The sequence below is a fragment of the Aspergillus neoniger genome, assembly GCF_003184625.1.
Source record: "Aspergillus neoniger CBS 115656 unplaced genomic scaffold BO87scaffold_1, whole genome shotgun sequence".
Taxonomy (NCBI): domain Eukaryota; kingdom Fungi; phylum Ascomycota; class Eurotiomycetes; order Eurotiales; family Aspergillaceae; genus Aspergillus; species Aspergillus neoniger.
This window is the reverse complement of record NW_020291129.1, coordinates 1001691-1020739: the sequence shown is the minus strand read 5'-3', so window position 1 is coordinate 1020739 and position 19049 is coordinate 1001691. Positions and strand designations below refer to the sequence as shown.

Sequence of the window (19049 nt, the reverse complement as noted above, 5' to 3'; positions counted from 1 at the left end):
AGAAGCCCGACAATATAGTTGGTGATGGGCAATCCCGTCAGCAGCGAGAAGAAAGACGGGGGAAGAATATGAGAGAAGATGAAGAAGGAAGAAGAGAGAGAAAGAGAGAGAGAGAGAGAGAGGAAGGAGAGGGAGGTGAAGGCATGCGCGACAAGGGAAGGGAGTCAGTCAGTCAGTCAGTCAGTCACACTTGGCGGCCTCGAGATCGAGTCACGAGTTGATTTCTGGGGCTGAGGATGGAGGATGATCCCTATCGCCGCCTGCTGATTGGCTTTCCCCCAGAGGCAAAGGGGACTCGGAATGGAGCGGACTCCGTTCGGCAATAATTGGTGAATTTACACTAATTTGGAACTATCTTGACTAACTCCAATCAATAATCCTCATCTTCATTCCGGATCTGCTGGTCTATCCGCATTGGCACCATTGCAGATAATGAGTAATGAGACTCTCTCTCTCTCTCTCTCTCTCAGCTCGCTCTTCTCCCCCTCTTTCCGGTAATCATACCCCTTTTCAAACCCCGGAATTATCCTCTGGTCTGCCTACTTCTGCGCTTCGGTCGGCTGTTCACATTCCCACTGCATTCATCGCTCAAACTCTCCGAGATTAAGTCAGACTGAGCGTGGGGTGATACGGACAATACTGAATGATTGCCGAACGGAAGAGACCATGATAGACTTTTTTTACTCCGAATCACAATTTTGCCTTCATCCCATGGATGCGAAGACGCCTTTCCAAGGCAGAGCCCGAAACTTCCCAGACCCGCCCAAGACAATCCCCGGTCAAGATCACGGCTGCCCCGGAGTCCTGACCCACACTGTTTATTGAAGGTTAAATCCAGGCAAAAGCACAGACAGCACCGTCGATTGCAACCCTAAGCTCCTGCTACAATAGGCTGCTCGTTCGAATTTTAAGCAATACGTACTTCACTGCACCCTCTGTTGAGACATACATGGCTCGGGTTGACGTATGGCCTATCTCGGCCTGCATCTTGTCTCGGAGATATCAGGGATGTTTTCGGCAAGGACCGCAAAGGGACACTGACGTAGCAGAGAGCGAGTGAGCTCTAATCTAGCTGGACTGTCCCATTATGATTGCCAAGCAGACAAACAGAAGAAATAACGGTGAGAGATATGGATCTGGAGCATATCGGTCCTCCGTTCGTAGATCCGCTACCATCTCCCCTACCGGCTGATTAGACGCTTATCTCCACGATAACCCCCAGCCTACGCTATCTATTAACATACTCGTGATCATCCGATTTCCATCTATCTTCACTCAGCTTGAGAATAATCTCCAAGTGCACACCATCACTCTATAAATTTCAAGGGCAAACATGCACGCGATCAACTACTCAAAATCTCCAAATAAAACCCGCCTCACCGCCTAATCACGATCTCACGATCGAGGCGCGTAACCAGGATGTGGATGGCACTAAAACATGCAGGTACAAGGGTCTCCTTCGTCTTGGTGATAAGACCCTGAACTGTCGCCATAGATTAACATCCGTCATGATGTCAATCATGAAGTCTGTAAATAATTATCAAATAAGCAGACTCAACTGTACTACACTCCTTCTTTACCATTCCAGTTCACACCCCTCTAACTATCCCCAACCCCAACCAACAGAGATACCTACCACCGCAAGACGTCAGAACTATAACACGCCTTTATATACCCTCATCATCACAACCTACCATTAACCTAATAACAGCCAAAACAACCTGTAGATCGCACAATCCCGCCATCAAGTCACAACATCACAAGTAGTCAAAGTACCCCACACCCATCACATCACATCCACCAGCACCTATCCACCCCCTCCACAATCCACATAGACCATCTAGAACCCATCCATCCACCCCTCTCATTCACCCTCAATCGCGTCCAACGCGTCACGAACCACCTTCCCCATTGGCCAGCACCCAGAAAGTGGATTTTGGCGATTCTTTCGACATCCAAGATGATTCGAAGATATGATTGGTTTCTTGGGTGGTTGAAGAGTTCTGGATTGTTTCTGGTGGGTGAGAGCTAGCTGGAATGGGGGAGTGTAGAGATTAGATGATCTGATAGTATTGATTCATCTCTTGGATGGGATCAGTTGGGTGAAGGTTCTGTTGGTTGTGTATGGTAGGATATTTATGGATGATGTTACTTTGTCTTGGGGGATACTATGAGTACTAAGTATATCAATTGAATAGCTGACGGTCTATATAGCTAGTAACTTACAGTAAGTAGAAGCATAAAACAGATACAAAGAGGGTATCAACATCCAACACCCAACATCAACATCTCTCACTGCACAAGAACATACTCAATCATAACCCATAAATCATAACTCGTAACTCATACCTCATAATACCTCCCTACCACTCCTCCTCCTCCTCCTCCTCCTCATACCGACTACGACTCCGACTCCGATGTCCATGACCGTGACCATGATGATGGTGATGGTGATGGTGATGGTGATGATGATGACCATGTCCATGACTCGACGACCGCCGATAATGACTACTATGATACCTCGTATACTCCGTCTCGCGATCATCATCAACCTCCACTTCCTCCACCTCTTCATCACTACCACTCTTCTTCATCTTATTACTAACGAAGTTTCCCAGAATCGCACCCCCAACTGCACCCAAGAGTCCATGGTCTTTCTTATGTCCCAGATAATACCCCGTCGCGCCGCCCAGGACAGCCCCGCCCAGGCTGCGCTCGCCTTCTTCTTCTTCACCGACAGCAGCACCAGCGGTGGTAGGGTCATTATCGTAGGCGCGGGACTGCTGTTCGGTCTCTGGGGCTGGAGGAGCAGGAGGAGGAGGGGCTTGCATCTCTGCGGCGGATTGGGCACTATTTGTCCCCCGCTGTGGTCAGTAACACATAACCATGTACATACACAGAATGAAGTATAGATATATAATGCGGAAGAGGTATGGAAACAGACTAATACTCAGCATTACTCCCCCTCCGAACAGGCGGTTCGTAGCCCGGTGCCAGACGATCGGGATCATATTGCGGAACAGCAGCATTAGTCTCATTATTAACATTGTTGAGGTTGGTATTGCTGCTACTAGCAGCCTGCGGATTCCATTGTGTCGGATAAGACCGAGGAAACCGGGTCACGTCGTACTGAGAACTATAAGCGGGATCTTGATTCGGCAGTGCATGCTGGTTGTAGAACTGTTGCGGTTCGTAGTCGTATCCTGCGTGCTGGTAGACGCCATCCGGGGGAGAGTAGTACGGAGTCTCGCTGTTTGGGACAGGAGGGGGGTATGGTTGTTGTTGGTGCTGGGGGTAGGGGTCGGTCATTGTTGGAGGTATGGAATTTTCGATGGATGGAATAGGTTATTGTTGATCTGATCTGGTTTTGGAATTACTGTGTGGTGAGGGGTGTTGGTATGTATGTATGTATGCAGTTGCAGTTGAAATGACTGTCATATTCGGATAGTATATGGATGTCTTGTGAAGATGATCAGCTGGGGCTTGCTGCGGGTCTGGGTGGTGAGGGACTGGCGGCTGACGGGGGTGGGTGCAGGTGACCGTGCCGCACGACTCAGCCTCGCGAACACATACGAACTGATGACTCGGACTTGGCGACAGGGTGGCCTGTTTTTACGCGGTCGGGCCGGGCTTGTTTGCTCTGGCTGAAGTGGAGCGCTCCTACAGGGCTATTGTCTTCGTGATATTCTTGATATTGCGTGATCTATCACGTAGGTTCACCAACAAAGCGGTGTGTTTGAATGAGTGCAATAGTTGATTGATGAAAAACGAGCATGTAGATCTAACATCACTTCATGAAAAGTCGGGGAAAAGAGCACGAGGTAGTGGAGGCATGTAGTTAGGGGTATCCCAGCAACTGTAGAAGGTGGGCTTTAAGACGAAAAACATACAAGTAAGGAGAAAAGAGACGGCTCGCAAAACTAAAAAGACTGAAGCATACAAAGTAGAAAGTCAGAGCGAAATCAAGGTCAGATATGACCGATCACCACCTGTCGGGTTGAATGAGTCGCGCTATGCAAGTGACAGCGCAGGTATGATCAAGTCCCCGAATGAGAGACGGATTGAAAGAGGGACCATAACATAGGCCAACCAAGTTCATGCGTCCAGCACATTGTTAGCCCCTGGCGAACAGAATGACCAGTCCTCTTGGAATTTGCGCGAATAACCGGAGTTGCAGATGTGACCAGTCTAGTGTACACCAAGTACCCGAGTCTAAAGACCTGCTTATTTGCTCGCCGCACTCCGCGTCCTCCGGCCTACCCACTCAGCGAGCATCGCATCCAGCTGGCTGGTCATCTCCCTTAGCCTCTTACTCTCTTCCTTGAAGAGACAGCCAGTAATCGGGTGGTCAGGACCGGCAGGCGGAATGTTAGAGTTATCGTGCACAATGATAAATAGATCGCGGATGTCGTTCTCGTCATCCAAGTACGACCGCAAGCTAGCATCGCTCCAAGTCGGTGTTCCAGCAGACGCAGTGTCAAACGATGCAGGTACGGCGTCGATGCCTCTGTGATCGCTGTCACCAGCAATAGGAGATAAAGGCGGGGACACCGATGAGACCGAGTGTCTCCCAGGGGATGGCAGGCCTGCCACCAATCCTGGTGTAAGAGGTGAAACCGGCCCTTCCAGCGGAGAGCCACTGAGGGGTGAGTCTAGACGCTGGGGTTGGTAGTTCAACACCTGCTTCGGCGGGAATCTCTGTGGAGGAGACGCCACAGAACGTTGTTGAGAATAAGTGTTCTCAGACACATCCTCCTCCCAGGTTTTTTGGATGTCAGTGGACGGGTATTCCTGGTGATCGAGTGGAGTCAAAGCTGGCTTCTTTGAAGGGCTTGGCACACGGGCAGAAGACAACATAGCTTCCTGGCTGTCGTCGAAAGGCCCCAGGGGAGGAGACGACGGGATATCGTCATCCTCTTCCGATGTTACTTGTCGGATGGTTTGATCCTTCGAACTCATGACTCGTCTCGGCTCTTCTTTAGCATCGACGGGGCTTTGAAGACCAGCTTCCTGGATTATGTCTTGCCTAGTTGGAGACATAGCCGAAGGGGGTTGCTTCTGCAACTTGCTGGTCTGTCTCTGCACCACCAAGGGTTTAGGCGATCGAGCAGACTCGGGAGAGGACAAAGAATCCGACGATGTCTTCGGTTGTGGGGATGTCCGAGACAGCTCCGTTGAGGTCTTTTCCGCTTCATCCGTGTCCTCATCGTTAGACTTGGTCTTCTTATCTTTCCTTTTAAACAGACCGCTGAGCATTCCTGGCTTCTTGTCTTTGCGTTTCTTGTCATCCTTGTTCTTGTCAATAGCGCTGAGCGCCTTGTCGATCGCCTCCATGCTGCCACGACTCTGCTGACTGATTAGTTTCCACAAAGACAATGGTAGTGAAATATATGCTTACCTCTTTCGCCTCACCGGATGAGTTCTCATCCCGAAGCAGGTTGGGTGTCAGAGAGATCTTCTTAGTTTCAACAGTATCGTCCTTGAAGAAGGAGTCTGTATTCCGCACAGTGCCATTTCTGGACCTGCTGACAGCATTGTCCGCTGGAGACTGTTAGCTTCCATTCTGTTATCTCTGGAGAATGTCCTCAATGTCCTCACCTTCCGTTTCGAATATTTCCTGGCTGGACCGCTGTTTGTCGAGACCAGCGCTGTCAGGCTCATGCACTTCCTGAATGTCGTCTTCTTCGAATCCTCTATCCTTCGACTTGGGCCTGAGAGGCTTGACGACAATGTCTTCATTTTGACCATCCTGTAAGTGATCCGCATCCTCCCGGGCCATATCTTCGTCTTGGAAAGAAATATCGTCGTCCATTTCCTCTTCGGTCGAGTATTCAACATCAGATGCTTCGATGTATGTTGGGCTTGTGAAAGTAACGGTCTTTGCGTTTCTGCGGCGCATTGCTTTCTTCAGCGGATTCTTTGACTTTTCCGAATTGTCGCCAAGCATGGTTGCGGACAACTGATGACATTAGAAAGAACCATGGACTCAAACCATCAGCACTTACATCTACGTTTCGGTGTTTATTCAATCTCGCCAACCTCTCCGTGGGCGTCTCAATGTGTTCGGCTGGCAAGTAACCTACCGGACAATTAGCTGATGTTGTGTAACACCGAGGGGTAGCCTACCAATACTGCCATCCTTCACGATCCTAACAAGCCACCAGTAGCTGTTGCTATCGTCCAAGAGAACCATAGTATCACCCTTCGCCGCATTTGCTTGTCCGTCAACGGTCGCAAAAAAGTTGTGAAGGGCATAAACAAATTCAAAATCGATGTCCTCTGGTCAGGGTCAGTCATGGTCCAGAGCTAGACGGCTGAAGGCAAAGGAGATGTTTGGATCCAGGCGGATTGTGTGTCACGCGATGTCTGCATATTTCCCGAAAGGACCAAAAGAGGCGGGACGCACCGTCATCAATCGATGGAGAGCTTGAGATCTTGTCCATGAGATCGTCGTCCATCATGTCGTCGCTCTCCCCATCCGCAAGATCGCCTTCCTCGGAACCCCCAGAATCACCCTTGTGATGATGGTGTCCCAGTTCGTCCACTTCCTCAATATCATCATCGTCATCGTATATATCAATCCCATCGCCGTATCCAGCTTCCGGATGGCCGTCTTCGGCGCCGGGACCGTGCATCATTTCGGATTTGATATCCTCGTCCGCATGGCGAAGGGTTTGCTCCTGGTGAGGAGCGACTCCAGATGAGTGAGTAGGTTGTCGCGTGTGATCTTTAGCTGAAGGAGCGTTGTGGTCTTGGAGGTCAAGGGTGTCTATCATAACATAATCCGGGTCAGCAAGGGCGGAGACGGTATACGGATCGGCAACCATGTGCTGGGAGTAGACGTACCAGCCCGTACAATCCGTGGCCTCGCCATGTTTGCTACGTTTCCAAGCAGTCACAACTATGATTTGAAGGGAGCGTCTCTCAGTTTTTCCGCACGAAGGCACGACTTATGGGATCACGGGGCATTGGAACCACGTGGTAACGCAACTGGCCGCTGCCCGACGTCCGGGTGGGAACGGTAAGGGAGTGTGAAGATATATTGGAAAATCGAAAAAGGAGCGAGTTCCACTGGAAATTCTAGCTGCGATGGATGTATCGACGCGAAAAGAAGAAAGGAAACGCCAGGAACAGCAACGGCGGGGGTGGGTACTTGGGCGTCCGACCAGGCGACGAGGGTTCAGGCAACAAGGCGAAAGAAAGACTTCCAGAGTGACGCAAAGACGAAAGCAAAAGCGAAGCAATAGAAAACGATAGCCAAAAACGCCGATGTTTTGGAGAAGTGAAGCTGGTGCTCAGAACCGAGTCAAGAAACCAAAGGCCGGACGAGTTCCCCGGACTTTCTGGATTGTTTGAGACAGTCCCGAAAAAAGGAGGTCTCCAAACTGGTTGCTCCAAACAAGCGCCCCTTGCGCGCGCTTATCCACTTCCTACCAAAGAACGGCGCTCAGGGCCCGTGCCTGGCCCTGCAGCTGACTGGCCACGCGCCAACGTCCTCTTAGGTAAGTGCGGCTAACCCGAAGGGGTTAACACGATGGGGTAGCTGAGGTAAGATGATGCTTGAGTAGGGCTCAGGGCATAGGGCCAGGGCGGTAACATCAGGTGATGGGGGCGAGATGGGCGAATTGGCAGGTGATTAAGTGGTTCTGGAGTCACGGCGGCCTCTGACTGGCGGTGGATGGTCGATCCCTCCGTCATGAACGACGCCGTGTACCACCTAAGCTGCACTGCTGATTGGCCCAGGCTGTCCCCCACTTACGTCTGCTGCTCCGACCCTTCAATGGAACCCTTCAATTCAGCTCCGTCATCACCCGATATTGCCCTTCGTTCACCATTTTCGTCCCTGGTGTCTGACAATTTTTCCTTCTTTCTTCCCTCCACAGCTGCCTAGAAGCACGCCGTTTGTTTTCCTTCTTCTGCCTAACTCCATTCCACTGCCTGCCCTATCATCCCTAGTATATTACTTTGTTCTATTTTAGTGTTATTTCTCCATCTGACTCACTGCACTTTTGAGTTTAGCTCCGCTGTGGGATCGGGACCCTCCGATAAGTAGTAGTATTACGGAGTCGATAAGATTACAAACGGTCTCTCCCGCCCACTCCTTCTACTACTCCTACTCCTCTTACTATTCACTTCCCCTCTTCCTTATCTTCATGTGCAAGCTTCGAGTCATCCGCAAACCCCACGACAGTTAGATCGTGGCCGTCTGATCCTTGACGCCCTTGGATATTACTTTGCTCTCTCTCCGAGGGCATGGCTCAGACTGGGAGGAACAACGGGTTGGTTGGGTTGAAGCTAGAGACATCCTTTCACCATTCGCCGAGACCCCGGTGGCGGGGTGATGATGGAGGCAGAAGAGCGTCGGATCAGGGAGACGGTATCGAGGGCGATCGTACAAACATCTTTCACGATTATCACGCACCCCGTTGCGGTACTGATGAAGACAACAGTGCTTTGAGTGGTCTGCACTCAGCGACACCCCCCATCTCCGTTCCCCGTCATGATGATTATCCCAAGCAAGATGTCACCTTTCCTCACAAGCCAGAGGATGTCCAAGCATCATCTCCGCTCGACAGCTTTCTTCAAGAACGCCGCCCTTCCATCAGCTTTGACGCCGCCCTTGACTCTGGCCGACGCCGACCGCTAGAGGATCCCTCTTCTCCAAGAGGAGATGTGAGGAGCCGCACTCAACGGTTCCAAGCAAAGAGTTCGAGCTTGAGGAATTCTTTGCCTCTGGAAGATGATGCTGACCACAACGGAAGACAGGTGGGACTCAGTTCTAGCCTCAGGAGGCAGCAGGAACGACGAGCCATCCCTACCGGGATTGCTCGCGACAGCTTCCCCGAAGAAAACGGTGCTATCCCATCTGATTATGAGCATCCTACTTCTCTCACGTCTCTATCTACTGCGTCTCCTATCACGGAGGAGCTGCGAACCCCTCCAGAAGGGTCCCGGGGCATGTTATCGTCTCCCATCTGCGTGGCCTCGCCTATGCAGACGTTCGCCTCGCTTGATGATCGCAGCTCCTGGTCAGGCAGTGTCATGACTCCTTTCGGAAGTAAGGCACGAGGCCTTCGCGTTTCAACCCGCCAGCGGTCTCGCAGATCTACTGCCTCGAGCGGCAAATCTCCAGCCAGCATGTTTCTGTCCATGTGGAGCGCGGGTGGTGACGAGCCGGCCCCTCAGCCAGATGATGAGGGGCAAATGGTCGGTACTGAGTATGTCCTTGGCAAGCAGATAGGATTTGGTGGCTTTAGCACAGTGAAAGAGGCCTACAAGGTCGAGGAAAGTGGCAAGACAAAACGGCTTGCTGTCAAGATTGTCAAGAAACAAGTTTCTGGACGGAGTGAGAAGGAAAATGACGAGGTTCAAGCGGAGTTCGACCACGAAGTGCGAGTTTGGCGGTATTTAAGCCATCCGAACGTACTGACATTGGACGCGGTTTACGAGACTGACTACGCTACTTTCTGCTTCACAAAATTGGCTATCGGCGGCACCCTCTTCGATCTCGTGCGGCAGAATCGCCGCGGGTTGGACATGACACTAGCCAAAAAGTATGCGTATCAGCTCGCGTGTGCCTTGAGATACCTCCACGAGGATGCTCGAGTTGTTCACAGGGACATAAAGCTGGAGAACTGCTTGTTGGATCCTACTGAGTCCCCTGATGGGACGAAGACATCTACGCTCGTTCTTTGCGATTTCGGGATGGCAGAGTGGATGAACTCGGACAATGAGGACGCATCACCTGATCCTTACGATAACGCCGCAGACCGTCCCCCACCTAAGACCATCGGCCCTGCTGGTTCCAGTACCAGCGTTGCGGGAAGCTTAGAGTACGCTTCCCCAGAACTCCTTTCATCGACGAATGGAGTTATCGATCCTTCGGTGGACATGTGGGCATTTGGCGTCATCGTGTTCACGATTGTCGTCGGATCACGGCCATTCCAGGATGCTTTTACTCCACGGATTCAATCCAATATCCTCAGTGGGAACTGGAATAAACATGCCGTGGTGGGTGAAGAAGCGGATCCCCAGCTTCGCCAGGACAGAGAAGATGCACTGGAATTGATAATGGGCTGCTTAAATATGAACGTTGATAAACGGTGGTCGATCCGCGACGTGCTGTGCTCCCGCTGGTTGCGGGAATTCATGGAAATGGCAGAGAGCCCTACGGAGTCGGCATGGAAGCTGTAAAGGGCTTCATTCGTTGCAGTGCCTCAACGCATTATATTCTTTCTTTCTTCCTAGTCTTTTCATTACACTCATGAAGGGACTGGGAATGTTGCTTTACGAACGACCGATGATCATGACTGGCGCTTTTATGATATCGACGAGCGCTGGTGTTTCCGGAATGTTGATCATCTATGATACCCTCTTTTCAATGTTGGCAGCGTTCTGATATATTTGAGTTTGAAATTTTTGCTTTAGCGCATTTCGGTATACCTCTCTACTTTGTGTTTTTTCTTTAGGCATTTCAAATCGCGGTCGGGGACATTCTTTGGGCAAGAAGAGGATCTGGTTTTGGTTTGGTATCGCATCTTCTTTGGCTTCACCTTGAAACAAATCGCTTCCTCTCCTGGTGACAAGGCATGGCGTTGTTTCTTTTTCAGCGGTGAGGGTTTGCGAACAAAACGTGTCATTTCTTCTTTTCCTTATATCATCTGTATTACCTACCTATATCCGGACGGTCTTCTTGCTTGCTGAGAGGTTCTCTGGCTTTTTGGTGTGTCCAGTCTCTTCTCTTTTCTCAGGGCATTTGCTTTCTTGACATATGAGCGGCATTCTGCTAGTATGAATGAAATGAACAAATGGTGGTGGGAGAGGGACTTGTATCTAGCTGAGATTTCAATCCACTCGTAGCTAAACCTTTTACCATGATTCGGATGTAAGAGATCCAACATTTGTAGTGTCTAGTAAAGAGATTGAAGAGTAAGTCAAGCCTAAATGTAATGAAACATATCCACAAGCATAACATAACATACAAGCATATTTATACAAGAGATGATAAACCAAAGAAACACTCAACAAAACGAAACCACAACATCATCTATACCTACACCCACAGATCACACACCCCCGTAAGGAAATCACCAAAGCCTATTCTCCGGCAAGACCTTCTCCTTCCTAACACCAGCAGCCGACTTCCTCTCCACCGGCGACCTAAAGAACAAACTAGGACCCTCCATCGGCTTCAACAAATGACTCAAGTACCCCCTATGCGCCGGATCCCTATAATACTCAATATCCCTTCTCTTAGTCGGATCCGGCAACCTATACGAGTACCCCATCTCCTTCATAACCTTCGACTCAGTCAGAGGCTCCCCATCCTCCGCGGCGACCGCCAACGCCTCACTCCCACTCTCCTTCGTCCAAGCCAAGGACACAAACGGATGCATCTCGCGCTTCATGATCCTCGCAATAGCAGACTTGGTATAGAATCTCGTCGTGACGGATCCACCCGCCGCCTCGACAGCCGCGATCGCAGGCGCAGACGCCCTCGACACAACGATATGAATCGGCTGCTTGAGCACACTGTCGACGGGAACCTCGTGGTCATCCTTCTCCACGCCCCGGCCGAGAAGCTTCACGCCCTCTTTGGTCTGGTGAATGCAGCGGGATTGGGCGAGTTCGCGGACCGTGATGGGTCGGGTTGGGTCGATCCGGCCTTGGTCGATCCAGGATTGGATTCGGTCGAGGTTCACGGGGGCGAGGTCGATCGAATGACTATTAAGCCATTCCATTATCATTAGCATTCATTCATTCATTCATTCATTCATTTATTGTCTTCACCTCCATCAAACTCGACAATGGGGGGATGAAGAGTAAACGTACACATTATTAAACCCCCTCTCACCATGGACCACAATCTCAGGCGTCTGACCACCATTAAACGCAGCGGGGACTTTACCATGCTGCTTCTGACCCTTGTGACCTCTTCCGGACGTTTTACCCTTTCCGGAGGCAGGTCCTCGACCTCTTCTGATGCGCTTGTTGTAGGCGCCCTGCGTATCGGAGAGCGAGGCGAGGATGTGCGCGTTCCGGCTTTGTTGGGGGATGGTAATAGCTGCTTGGGGGAGGAGGAAGGCGGAGAGGAGGTTCGTTGTTGTAGTGGCCATTGGCCGCTGCCATTGGAAGGGCAGCAATTGGAGCCGGGGTGGCATGGTGCGGTGCTGTTGCTTGTGATGGGGTGGTGTTGATGGTTTGAGGTTTCTTCCGCGGACAAAGATCTTTCGTTTTCGGGGAGTGAGAGAGGGTTGGGTTGGTGCCTGAGGTGTGGATGGGATGGGTCGGTCGGGTCGGAGCGGAGGATTGGTCGGGCCGGGGACTTTAGTGTCTACTTACTACTTACTACTAAAGTACGCAACGATTATTACTATGGGTATTGTTTTGTTTGTAGGGGAAAATGAGATGTGATAAATGAGTGACTTCTGGTGTAGAGTTCTTCTGTGTATGTGTGAGTTATGGAGATATGTCTTCTTTGGAGACTGATGGTCAGTATTTCTTTGGTTATTTTACTCAAGATCTGTCGAGTTACATCTCACCGCTCAATTTGTCCGTAAGAACTTATTACCTGGAAGCGGTGAAAGCAAGTCACCATTGAAGTCAACAATCTACTAGATGTCTACTACTGAGCAAAGGTATGTGTTGTGTAAGTTTTATATATTGAATATATTGAGCAGGCTTAGCCCGCTAGATCGATCTGTGATCGATCTGTAATGCAATGCAAGTAGACGTCAGTGTTAACGTACAGATACCACGCCATACCCATGCTTCGATAAATCAATCAGAATCCCTCCCATGGCCAAGTATGCAAACATATCCTTCCCAGTACAAAGGCCATCTATAAATGCCAACGCCGTCATAATGCTAGGTCATAACACAGAGTGAAGAAAGTTTTGTACAGTATACACAAGGGGGCAAACATGAACGACAAGTGTGCGAGACAAGCAAATGAGAGAAAAGAATGCGAGCTTCTTCTCGTAAATCGTCGTAAAATCTAGTCGTAAAAAGTGTCTTTCGATAACGGCAAGTCATCTAATAGTTTGGGGTGGTGTGGAAGATCGGTTGCGGGAAGTGTCCATGCGGCCAAGCCTCAGGGTGCGAATATGGCAGCAAGCCCGTCTTCCGCTCAGACTTGCCAAGCGGCTGGTAGTGCATGTGCTCAAACGGGATGCGCTGCTGCAGCATAGACGTCGACGGAGGTGGGATCAACAACGTATTGACACTGCGAACCGGTCGGTAAGGCGAGTTTCGGTTTGCCAGGAAGAAGGTAGGAGAGAGGTGGTTTTGAGGAGTGTGAACGGAGTATGCAGAAACTGCGGGCGAGATTGTGCCCGATGTCATTGCAAACGGGCTGTTGTGGTGTCTGCTGGGGTCGGGCAGTGAGATGGATGTGTTGTACATTCCGTTGGCCACAGGTCCAACGGCAGTAGTAGGAACCGACGTCGCAGGTGGCATCTGCGGAACCCAGTTCGCAGAAGGGTTGTAGACCGGGGGCATGACTCGACCGGAGGGGTTAAGTTGAGACAACGCCGGCATGGTAGGGGGAAGGCTGTGAGATGGGAAGTTGGGACGGGGGAGTCGCGAGACCGGTTCGGACATAGCCGGAAGGTGAGGGGGAACGCCGGAGGAAGCCAAAACCGGAGGCAAGGCCGGGATGCTTGTGAGAGCTGATGATGGGGGAAGTGACGGCATTGAGGTGAGCATGTTGTTTGGCATGGCTGTTCTCTTCGCTGGTGGCTCCTCCAGTGGCTCCTCACGGGACCGCTTCCGAGAGCTGGTGGCCGGTGGCAAGTCGCTCGGGAGCTGAGGTGCGCCAGTGTATGGCACGGCATTCATGGGCATAGCCCAGGGCTGCGAACGGAGAGGATCGGATGCGGGAGGCGATGGCAACTTTGTCGAAGGTGACGGCAACTGTGCCCGAGGAGACGGCCCCAAAGTGGGAGACACATTGAGAACTGGCGGAGTAGGGTGTTTCTCGTTCTTTTCGGAGGCTCGAGGTGCCTTGTTGAAGTAGTCCGTGAAAAGCCCAAGTTTGACGTGCCACTCATTCCATTCCTCTTTGGACACGAACAGGTTATAGCGAATGTTGCTGAGGAACTCCACCTCCATGATGTGGATCTCTTGGACTGTGATCCCCGAGACCTCTGCCCATGTCTTGTTGGTGTATGTGTTATCGTCGAGGACTAGACTCTGTCAGCTCTCTGTCCATAACCATTTCACGAGGGAGTGACATACATTTGTTGCCCAGCATGAGGGCAATGGTCATCAGCCGATACTCACTGCCTTTCTTTCCCCGCACACCAGGGTTGAACTTCTTCAACCGGTAGACGAAGAGCAGTGCCAGTAAAATGACATTCTGGCTGACCTGCGTAGTTGACAAGATGTTTGTCACCCACTTTTGGAACGCAACAGCGGGAACTGCTTCTGGTGCAAGCGATGTGGTCGGGCTGAGGCGGTCCTCCACGGCCTTCAGTTTCGCGGTACTTTCGAACCAGAAAAGGCACGTCATCTACTGCCCAGTCAGCATCTTAGATCCAAGATGGATAGAAGAACCCAGCTTACCTGTGCTGCAAATTCAGCCAGGCTGCCTTTGCTATTGCTGATAGACGAAGGAATCTGAAGATACGACGCAACACCATTGGAGCTGGTTTTCTTCTGAGACTCTCGTTCGGAGGTCATAGTATCCTTGACTGGCGCTTGGTATTTCGTCTGGGACGAAGAGACCGGCCCGTTCAATACATCAGAAGACATGCGCGTATAATCAGACACCTTGGAATAGGGTGGAAGCTGATATCCATCGAGCTTGCCGCCATAGGAAGACGCCGGCAGAGCGCTGCAAGCGGTGACGCTATTCATATCGTTCGGAGGGGTAGGTAGACCGTCCCTGAAGGGAGCAGTCCAGGTGTAATCGGGAACTTCTGAAATAGCCTCAAGAGGTCGTTTCCTTGCGCTGAGCGAGCCTTCAGTCCGCGAGGAAGGAGCTATAGTAGGAGTGATCGGGTGGAGGGCGGGGAGATACGGCTTCGTTGAGAGGATCGGGAGAGACATATGGGTGGTATTTAAGGATGGCGTCAGGATTGAAGCAGTTGGATCGAGGATGGAGATGTAAAGGTAACACCCTTGTCAGAGAGCTCGCATTGGACTAGCTCTTGACCAAGTTGGTGTTATTCTTGAGTCGGGTGTTATTAAACACCGGGAACTTCCCAGATCTTCAATTTTCGGGCGTGGTATGCGGCGATTTGTTGGGACAAGTCGAGACGATGGAAGCAACACACACGAGGTCAAACGAGGAAATCGCCGACAAAAGAATTGGGGTTCCAAGGGAATATCAGCCTGGCTGCGGGGGAGGAGTTGGTAGGATAGCAACAGCAGCGGATCCGGTGAATGCTGCTTTCCCAGATGGAATGAAGGCACTTAAGGGGGTGGGGATAATGGAAGCAGGGACCAAGAAAATAGGATAAAAAAGGATGATCACATAGTAAGTATTTTAAAGGTCAACGAAGTGTAGGAAGGGTCGTAGTAGTTATAGAAAGTAAGTAGTAGTGACAGAAGAATGGAAGATGAGGTTCTGGGTATAGATTGCAATAACTTAGGTTGCAAGTACAACCAGTTATAAAAAGGTATTATATCTCAGGTAATTCAAAGGGCAATTGAGACGATCATAAAGGAAAGTCAAGAGAGTTAATTTAGAACCAAAAAGGAAATCAAAAAAAGAAAAAAAATTGAAGATGGAAATGAAATAAATAAAGACCTTAGATGGATAGAGAGGCCATAGAGGAGACGGAATCAATTGAATAAGGCCGAATAATGAAAATAAAAATAAAAATCAGGAAATTAATAAAAAATAAAATAAAATAAAAAAGTAAAAGAAAGGTACTAATAATGAAGGATGAAGTCAAGACATCATCCTCCATCCAGCAAATGGCTAATCATCTTCAGAGCAACTCCGCTAGAGGAGCCAGGGTAGGCTAGTTCTCGTCCGGAGAAAGTGCTGTGCCCATACAGGATAGACAGAGTTTGACCCGGACGCAGGTCCAGAGGGTTGATCCTCCTTTCTGGCCTCGTTTGGGTCGGTTCCGGTTTGGCTGCCCGGGTTTGATTGTCTCTGCTTTGTCTTGAAGAGAATGAAATACCGGTTGATGTCAGAGCCACCGGGGGGGAAAAACAAAGTGGATGCATGCTACGGAGTAGTGGAAGGGTAACAAGGTCAGCAGCCCTAGTCCAGATCCAGCGTTAGGTTCTAGTGTCTATAGGTCATTTTACTGGTCCAGGGAGGGGGAGAGGGGGGGGGGGTCTTTTTTTTTTCGCCTTTGGGAGAGTACTAGAGATGAGTACTAAGAGAGGGGGGGAGCAAAAAGGAAGAGGGGTGGAAGTTCGGACAGCACCTCGCGCGGTCTTGGAATAATACGTGCCTGCTAACTCCGTAGGACCCATATCAGATCCAATAATAAGTCGGGTTTAGCGTCGCATTGCAACCGTCGTGGTGTGCCGCCCAGATTGGTATTGCTTTTGGTTTATTTTCTTTTTTTTTTTTTCTTTCCTTGTCCTATTTTTGCTTTTTATTTCCACTTTCCTCACCCTGATTAGCTACTCACACCTGAGCATACTTAGTGTTTACTTATGCGTCTCCCGTTGCAGTTGGTCTTTCTATTCTAACTAAAACGGATCAAGATGCAGTAATCATCCTGAAAGCCACAAGAAGAGGTCCTTACAACTACCACTATTACTATAGCAAAAAGCACCGATCGTAAAAGAAATAAAATAAATAAATAGGCAGAAGTGAAAATGTATTATCTCATGGAACATCAAATAAACCAAACACAAAATAAGAAACCCACCCCCGAAGAAAAAAAAATAATGATGATGATGATGAAATGAAATAGGAAGGAAGAATTAAGAAACGGAAAAAGGTAAAGATATCTTACACCAAGGGAGAAGGGGTGGGCATTGCTCAGCAGCCCCCGGGAGGCACGGGAGAGAGAGTGGACGAAGGGAGGTTTGTGCACTCTGAATGTGGTTGATCGCCAGTTCTAGTTCAACCAGGCGGAAGGCAAAGGAATGAAAACTTTCGGTACGGAATCGAACACTGCCTTCTGGTTGCTGCGTAATAATCAAACAATTCATACGGCATCCTTCCCGAAAAGCGTTAGCGTGCCCCCTTCACCTCATTAAAGTGCGCAGCAACTTGAGCTGGGGACAGGCAGGAAAAGGGAGGGGAGGGCAGAGCAAAGAGGAGAGAGGGCAGGCGGGGAGCATGGAATTATGGATCGCTGCGTACGGCAGCCGTAAGAGGGTCACGGTGGCTAAAACAGTTCTAGTTAGTCCGTGGTTGGTACTGGAGGTTGGTGGTCACTACGGCGAGGCTTGCTTAGATTGGAGACTGGAGCATCCGCGAGCTGGTCAGTCACTTACTTAGTAAGGCGCCAGGCAAAATGCAGAAAAAGTCAAACGTTCAGTTGCCGGTGCTTACCTAGTGAGGTAGTGATGGCAAGGATAGTTACTCTGCAAAGTAAGTCTGGTACCGGGTTCAGCTGTGGGTGGCTCGGGTTGTCATGGGCAAAATGAAGTAAGTTATGTGCCAGACGTACGTAGTACGTACTTCCTTACAAAACAACACTCGCTCCAGTCTCACTCACTCACTTTACTTACCTCGCCCGTGTCAAGTATGGAACGGGTCCGAATAGATTGGGAGGTATGAGAACAGACTGAGTGGTTGGGCAGTCTGGTTGCAACTAAACTCGAAGTGGATTAACCCCTCCGACCCAGACAGGTATGAGTTGCTCCGACGTATCGGTATTACCGATATAGTGTTTCTCCGTCGTGGGCACACACACACGCATCACACACGCCCGTCATCACCACTAACTACCCGGTCCATTTTGGACAATTTTTAGGACAATTTTTAGAAAAACTTTAGCATAGGACGATATGTTAGTCTGGCCGTTTATCCACTCGCTGTGTAATGAGGGGGCCAAGGCAAAATGTTGCGTATCCATCATGTAGGCATGTAAGGCATGTGTGAGTACGAGAATTGGATGGATAAGCTGCACACAACGATCCAGAGAGGCGTAATGAACTGAGAGACCAATCATCGGAGGAGAAGCAAATGGCCGGGCTCCATCGATCTGTAAACACACAGCCAATCGCTGTGGGCCTGAGCCTTTTCCACTCTGAATGGTTTGAGCCTGGAGAACTGGAGAACAAGGTGCTCAAGAAGCCACCCACCCACACACAACCCCCGTACCTTAGGCAGAGAGCCGGAGGGCAGCTGAGACTGAGAAGGGAGCCACTCGCTAGGTACCACTAAGTTGGGCTCGGCACCACCAGAAGCAAGACGACGCGCCCCCCTTGTGACTTGACTTGTTGACTGCCGGGCCTGTTCTCTTTTCCCAAAGATCCTTCCAGTTAGTACTAGCGGGCATATGCGATAGTTGTAATGGAATAATGAATAGGTAATGGTGGATGACCGCGGGGCCAACCCGAAGTCTCCTGCGACTCACCCGCTGCGGACAGTGCCACATAGTAACATACCATACCCTATCCACCGCCCCCCCGGGCGATGGATGAGGTGAGTAGTCCGTCGTCGTAGTGGTGGTGGTAGTATTCTAGTGAGAGTCATGACCACTTTTACCAGAAGGTTGTAGTAAATATCCACATGCAGACACCACCCGTCCAATCCGCGAGAGGGCACCACCAACTCTCGCCTGCGCCTTTTCCAGGTTCCTCTACCCCCTTCTCTGCCGTCATACTCCGCCCGGCCGTAATGTTCCGTGTATGGACCGAACCATGAAATTGGGCGCACCGTTTCTGTGTCCTTCTACGAGCCCAGAAAAGTACTCCCTTTTACCGTAGCAACTTTACTTAGTCTCCAGCAATGAAATCCGATCTGGCCCATTCGTTGTTTCCGCCACCGGTTTGCAGCCACTGCGATGACTCGGTTTCGAGATGATAGGGCGCCGCTTGCTGGTCATTCCCGGCAGGCCAAAAAATAAAAATAAAATAAAATAAAACCAAAATACCAAAGTGTAAAAAAAAAAAAAAAAAAA

At 50.2% G+C, this 19049-nt stretch overlaps 5 protein-coding genes across 5 annotated transcripts; 1 reads left to right on the top strand and 4 right to left on the bottom strand.

The window, feature by feature from the left end:
- Nucleotides 1-2077: 2077 nt before the first annotated feature.
- On the bottom strand, nucleotides 2078-3309 carry BO87DRAFT_381841 (uncharacterized protein; the record flags this gene model as incomplete). Its single annotated transcript, XM_025624573.1, has 6 exons — nucleotides 2078-2111; nucleotides 2153-2168; nucleotides 2227-2295; nucleotides 2398-2569; nucleotides 2607-2850; nucleotides 2945-3309. The coding sequence occupies 6 exons, from the start codon at nucleotides 3307-3309 to the stop codon at nucleotides 2078-2080; spliced, it is 900 nt and encodes a 299-aa protein (XP_025485293.1).
- A 488-nt stretch (nucleotides 3310-3797) lies between these two features.
- BO87DRAFT_7146 (SH3 domain-containing protein) lies at nucleotides 3798-6981 on the bottom strand. Its single transcript, XM_025629503.1, has 7 exons — nucleotides 6847-6981; nucleotides 6407-6769; nucleotides 6127-6279; nucleotides 6006-6079; nucleotides 5599-5959; nucleotides 5399-5541; nucleotides 3798-5346 (listed from the first exon to the last, which is right to left on the bottom strand). Exons 1-7 carry the CDS (start codon nucleotides 6872-6874, stop codon nucleotides 4225-4227), a joined length of 2244 nt encoding a protein of 747 aa, XP_025485292.1. The 5' UTR covers nucleotides 6875-6981; the 3' UTR covers nucleotides 3798-4224.
- Nucleotides 6982-8072: 1091 nt separating this feature from the next.
- Nucleotides 8073-10432, top strand: BO87DRAFT_6899 (serine/threonine-protein kinase). The gene has a single exon (XM_025629484.1). The coding sequence runs from the start codon at nucleotides 8254-8256 to the stop codon at nucleotides 10192-10194; it is 1941 nt and encodes a 646-aa protein (XP_025485291.1). The 5' UTR covers nucleotides 8073-8253; the 3' UTR covers nucleotides 10195-10432.
- Nucleotides 10433-11062: 630 nt separating this feature from the next.
- Nucleotides 11063-12232, bottom strand: BO87DRAFT_371953 (mitochondrial 54S ribosomal protein uL15m). Its single transcript, XM_025622167.1, has 2 exons — nucleotides 11833-12232; nucleotides 11063-11724 (listed from the first exon to the last, which is right to left on the bottom strand). Exons 1-2 carry the CDS (start codon nucleotides 12159-12161, stop codon nucleotides 11088-11090), a joined length of 966 nt encoding a protein of 321 aa, XP_025485290.1. The 5' UTR covers nucleotides 12162-12232; the 3' UTR covers nucleotides 11063-11087.
- An 803-nt stretch (nucleotides 12233-13035) lies between these two features.
- BO87DRAFT_392461 (putative mucin) lies at nucleotides 13036-15051 on the bottom strand (the record flags this gene model as incomplete). Its single annotated transcript, XM_025625011.1, has 3 exons — nucleotides 13036-14186; nucleotides 14239-14512; nucleotides 14566-15051. 3 exons carry the CDS (start codon nucleotides 15049-15051, stop codon nucleotides 13036-13038), a joined length of 1911 nt encoding a protein of 636 aa, XP_025485289.1.
- Nucleotides 15052-19049: the final 3998 nt, after the last annotated feature.

What these genes read in the sequence shown, in the direction of transcription:
- BO87DRAFT_6899 (XM_025629484.1), top strand. Translation starts at nt 8,254, where the DNA reads ATGGCTCAGACTGGGAGGAACAACGGGTTGGTTGGGTTGAAGCTAGAG.
- BO87DRAFT_371953 (XM_025622167.1), bottom strand. Translation starts at nt 12,161, where the DNA reads ATGCCACCCCGGCTCCAATTGCTGCCCTTCCAATGGCAGCGGCCAATG. An exon ending in GAGAGGGGGTTTAATAATGT is followed by an intron (nt 11,725 to 11,832) that starts GTACGTTTACTC and finishes ATGGCTTAATAG; the next exon opens with TCATTCGATCGACCTCGCCC.
- BO87DRAFT_7146 (XM_025629503.1), bottom strand. Translation starts at nt 6,874, where the DNA reads ATGGCGAGGCCACGGATTGTACGGGCTG. An exon ending in CTCTCCATCGATTGATGACG is followed by an intron (nt 6,280 to 6,406) that starts GTGCGTCCCGCC and finishes GACCCTGACCAG; the next exon opens with AGGACATCGATTTTGAATTT. An exon ending in ATAAACACCGAAACGTAGAT is followed by an intron (nt 5,960 to 6,005) that starts GTAAGTGCTGAT and finishes TAATGTCATCAG; the next exon opens with TTGTCCGCAACCATGCTTGG.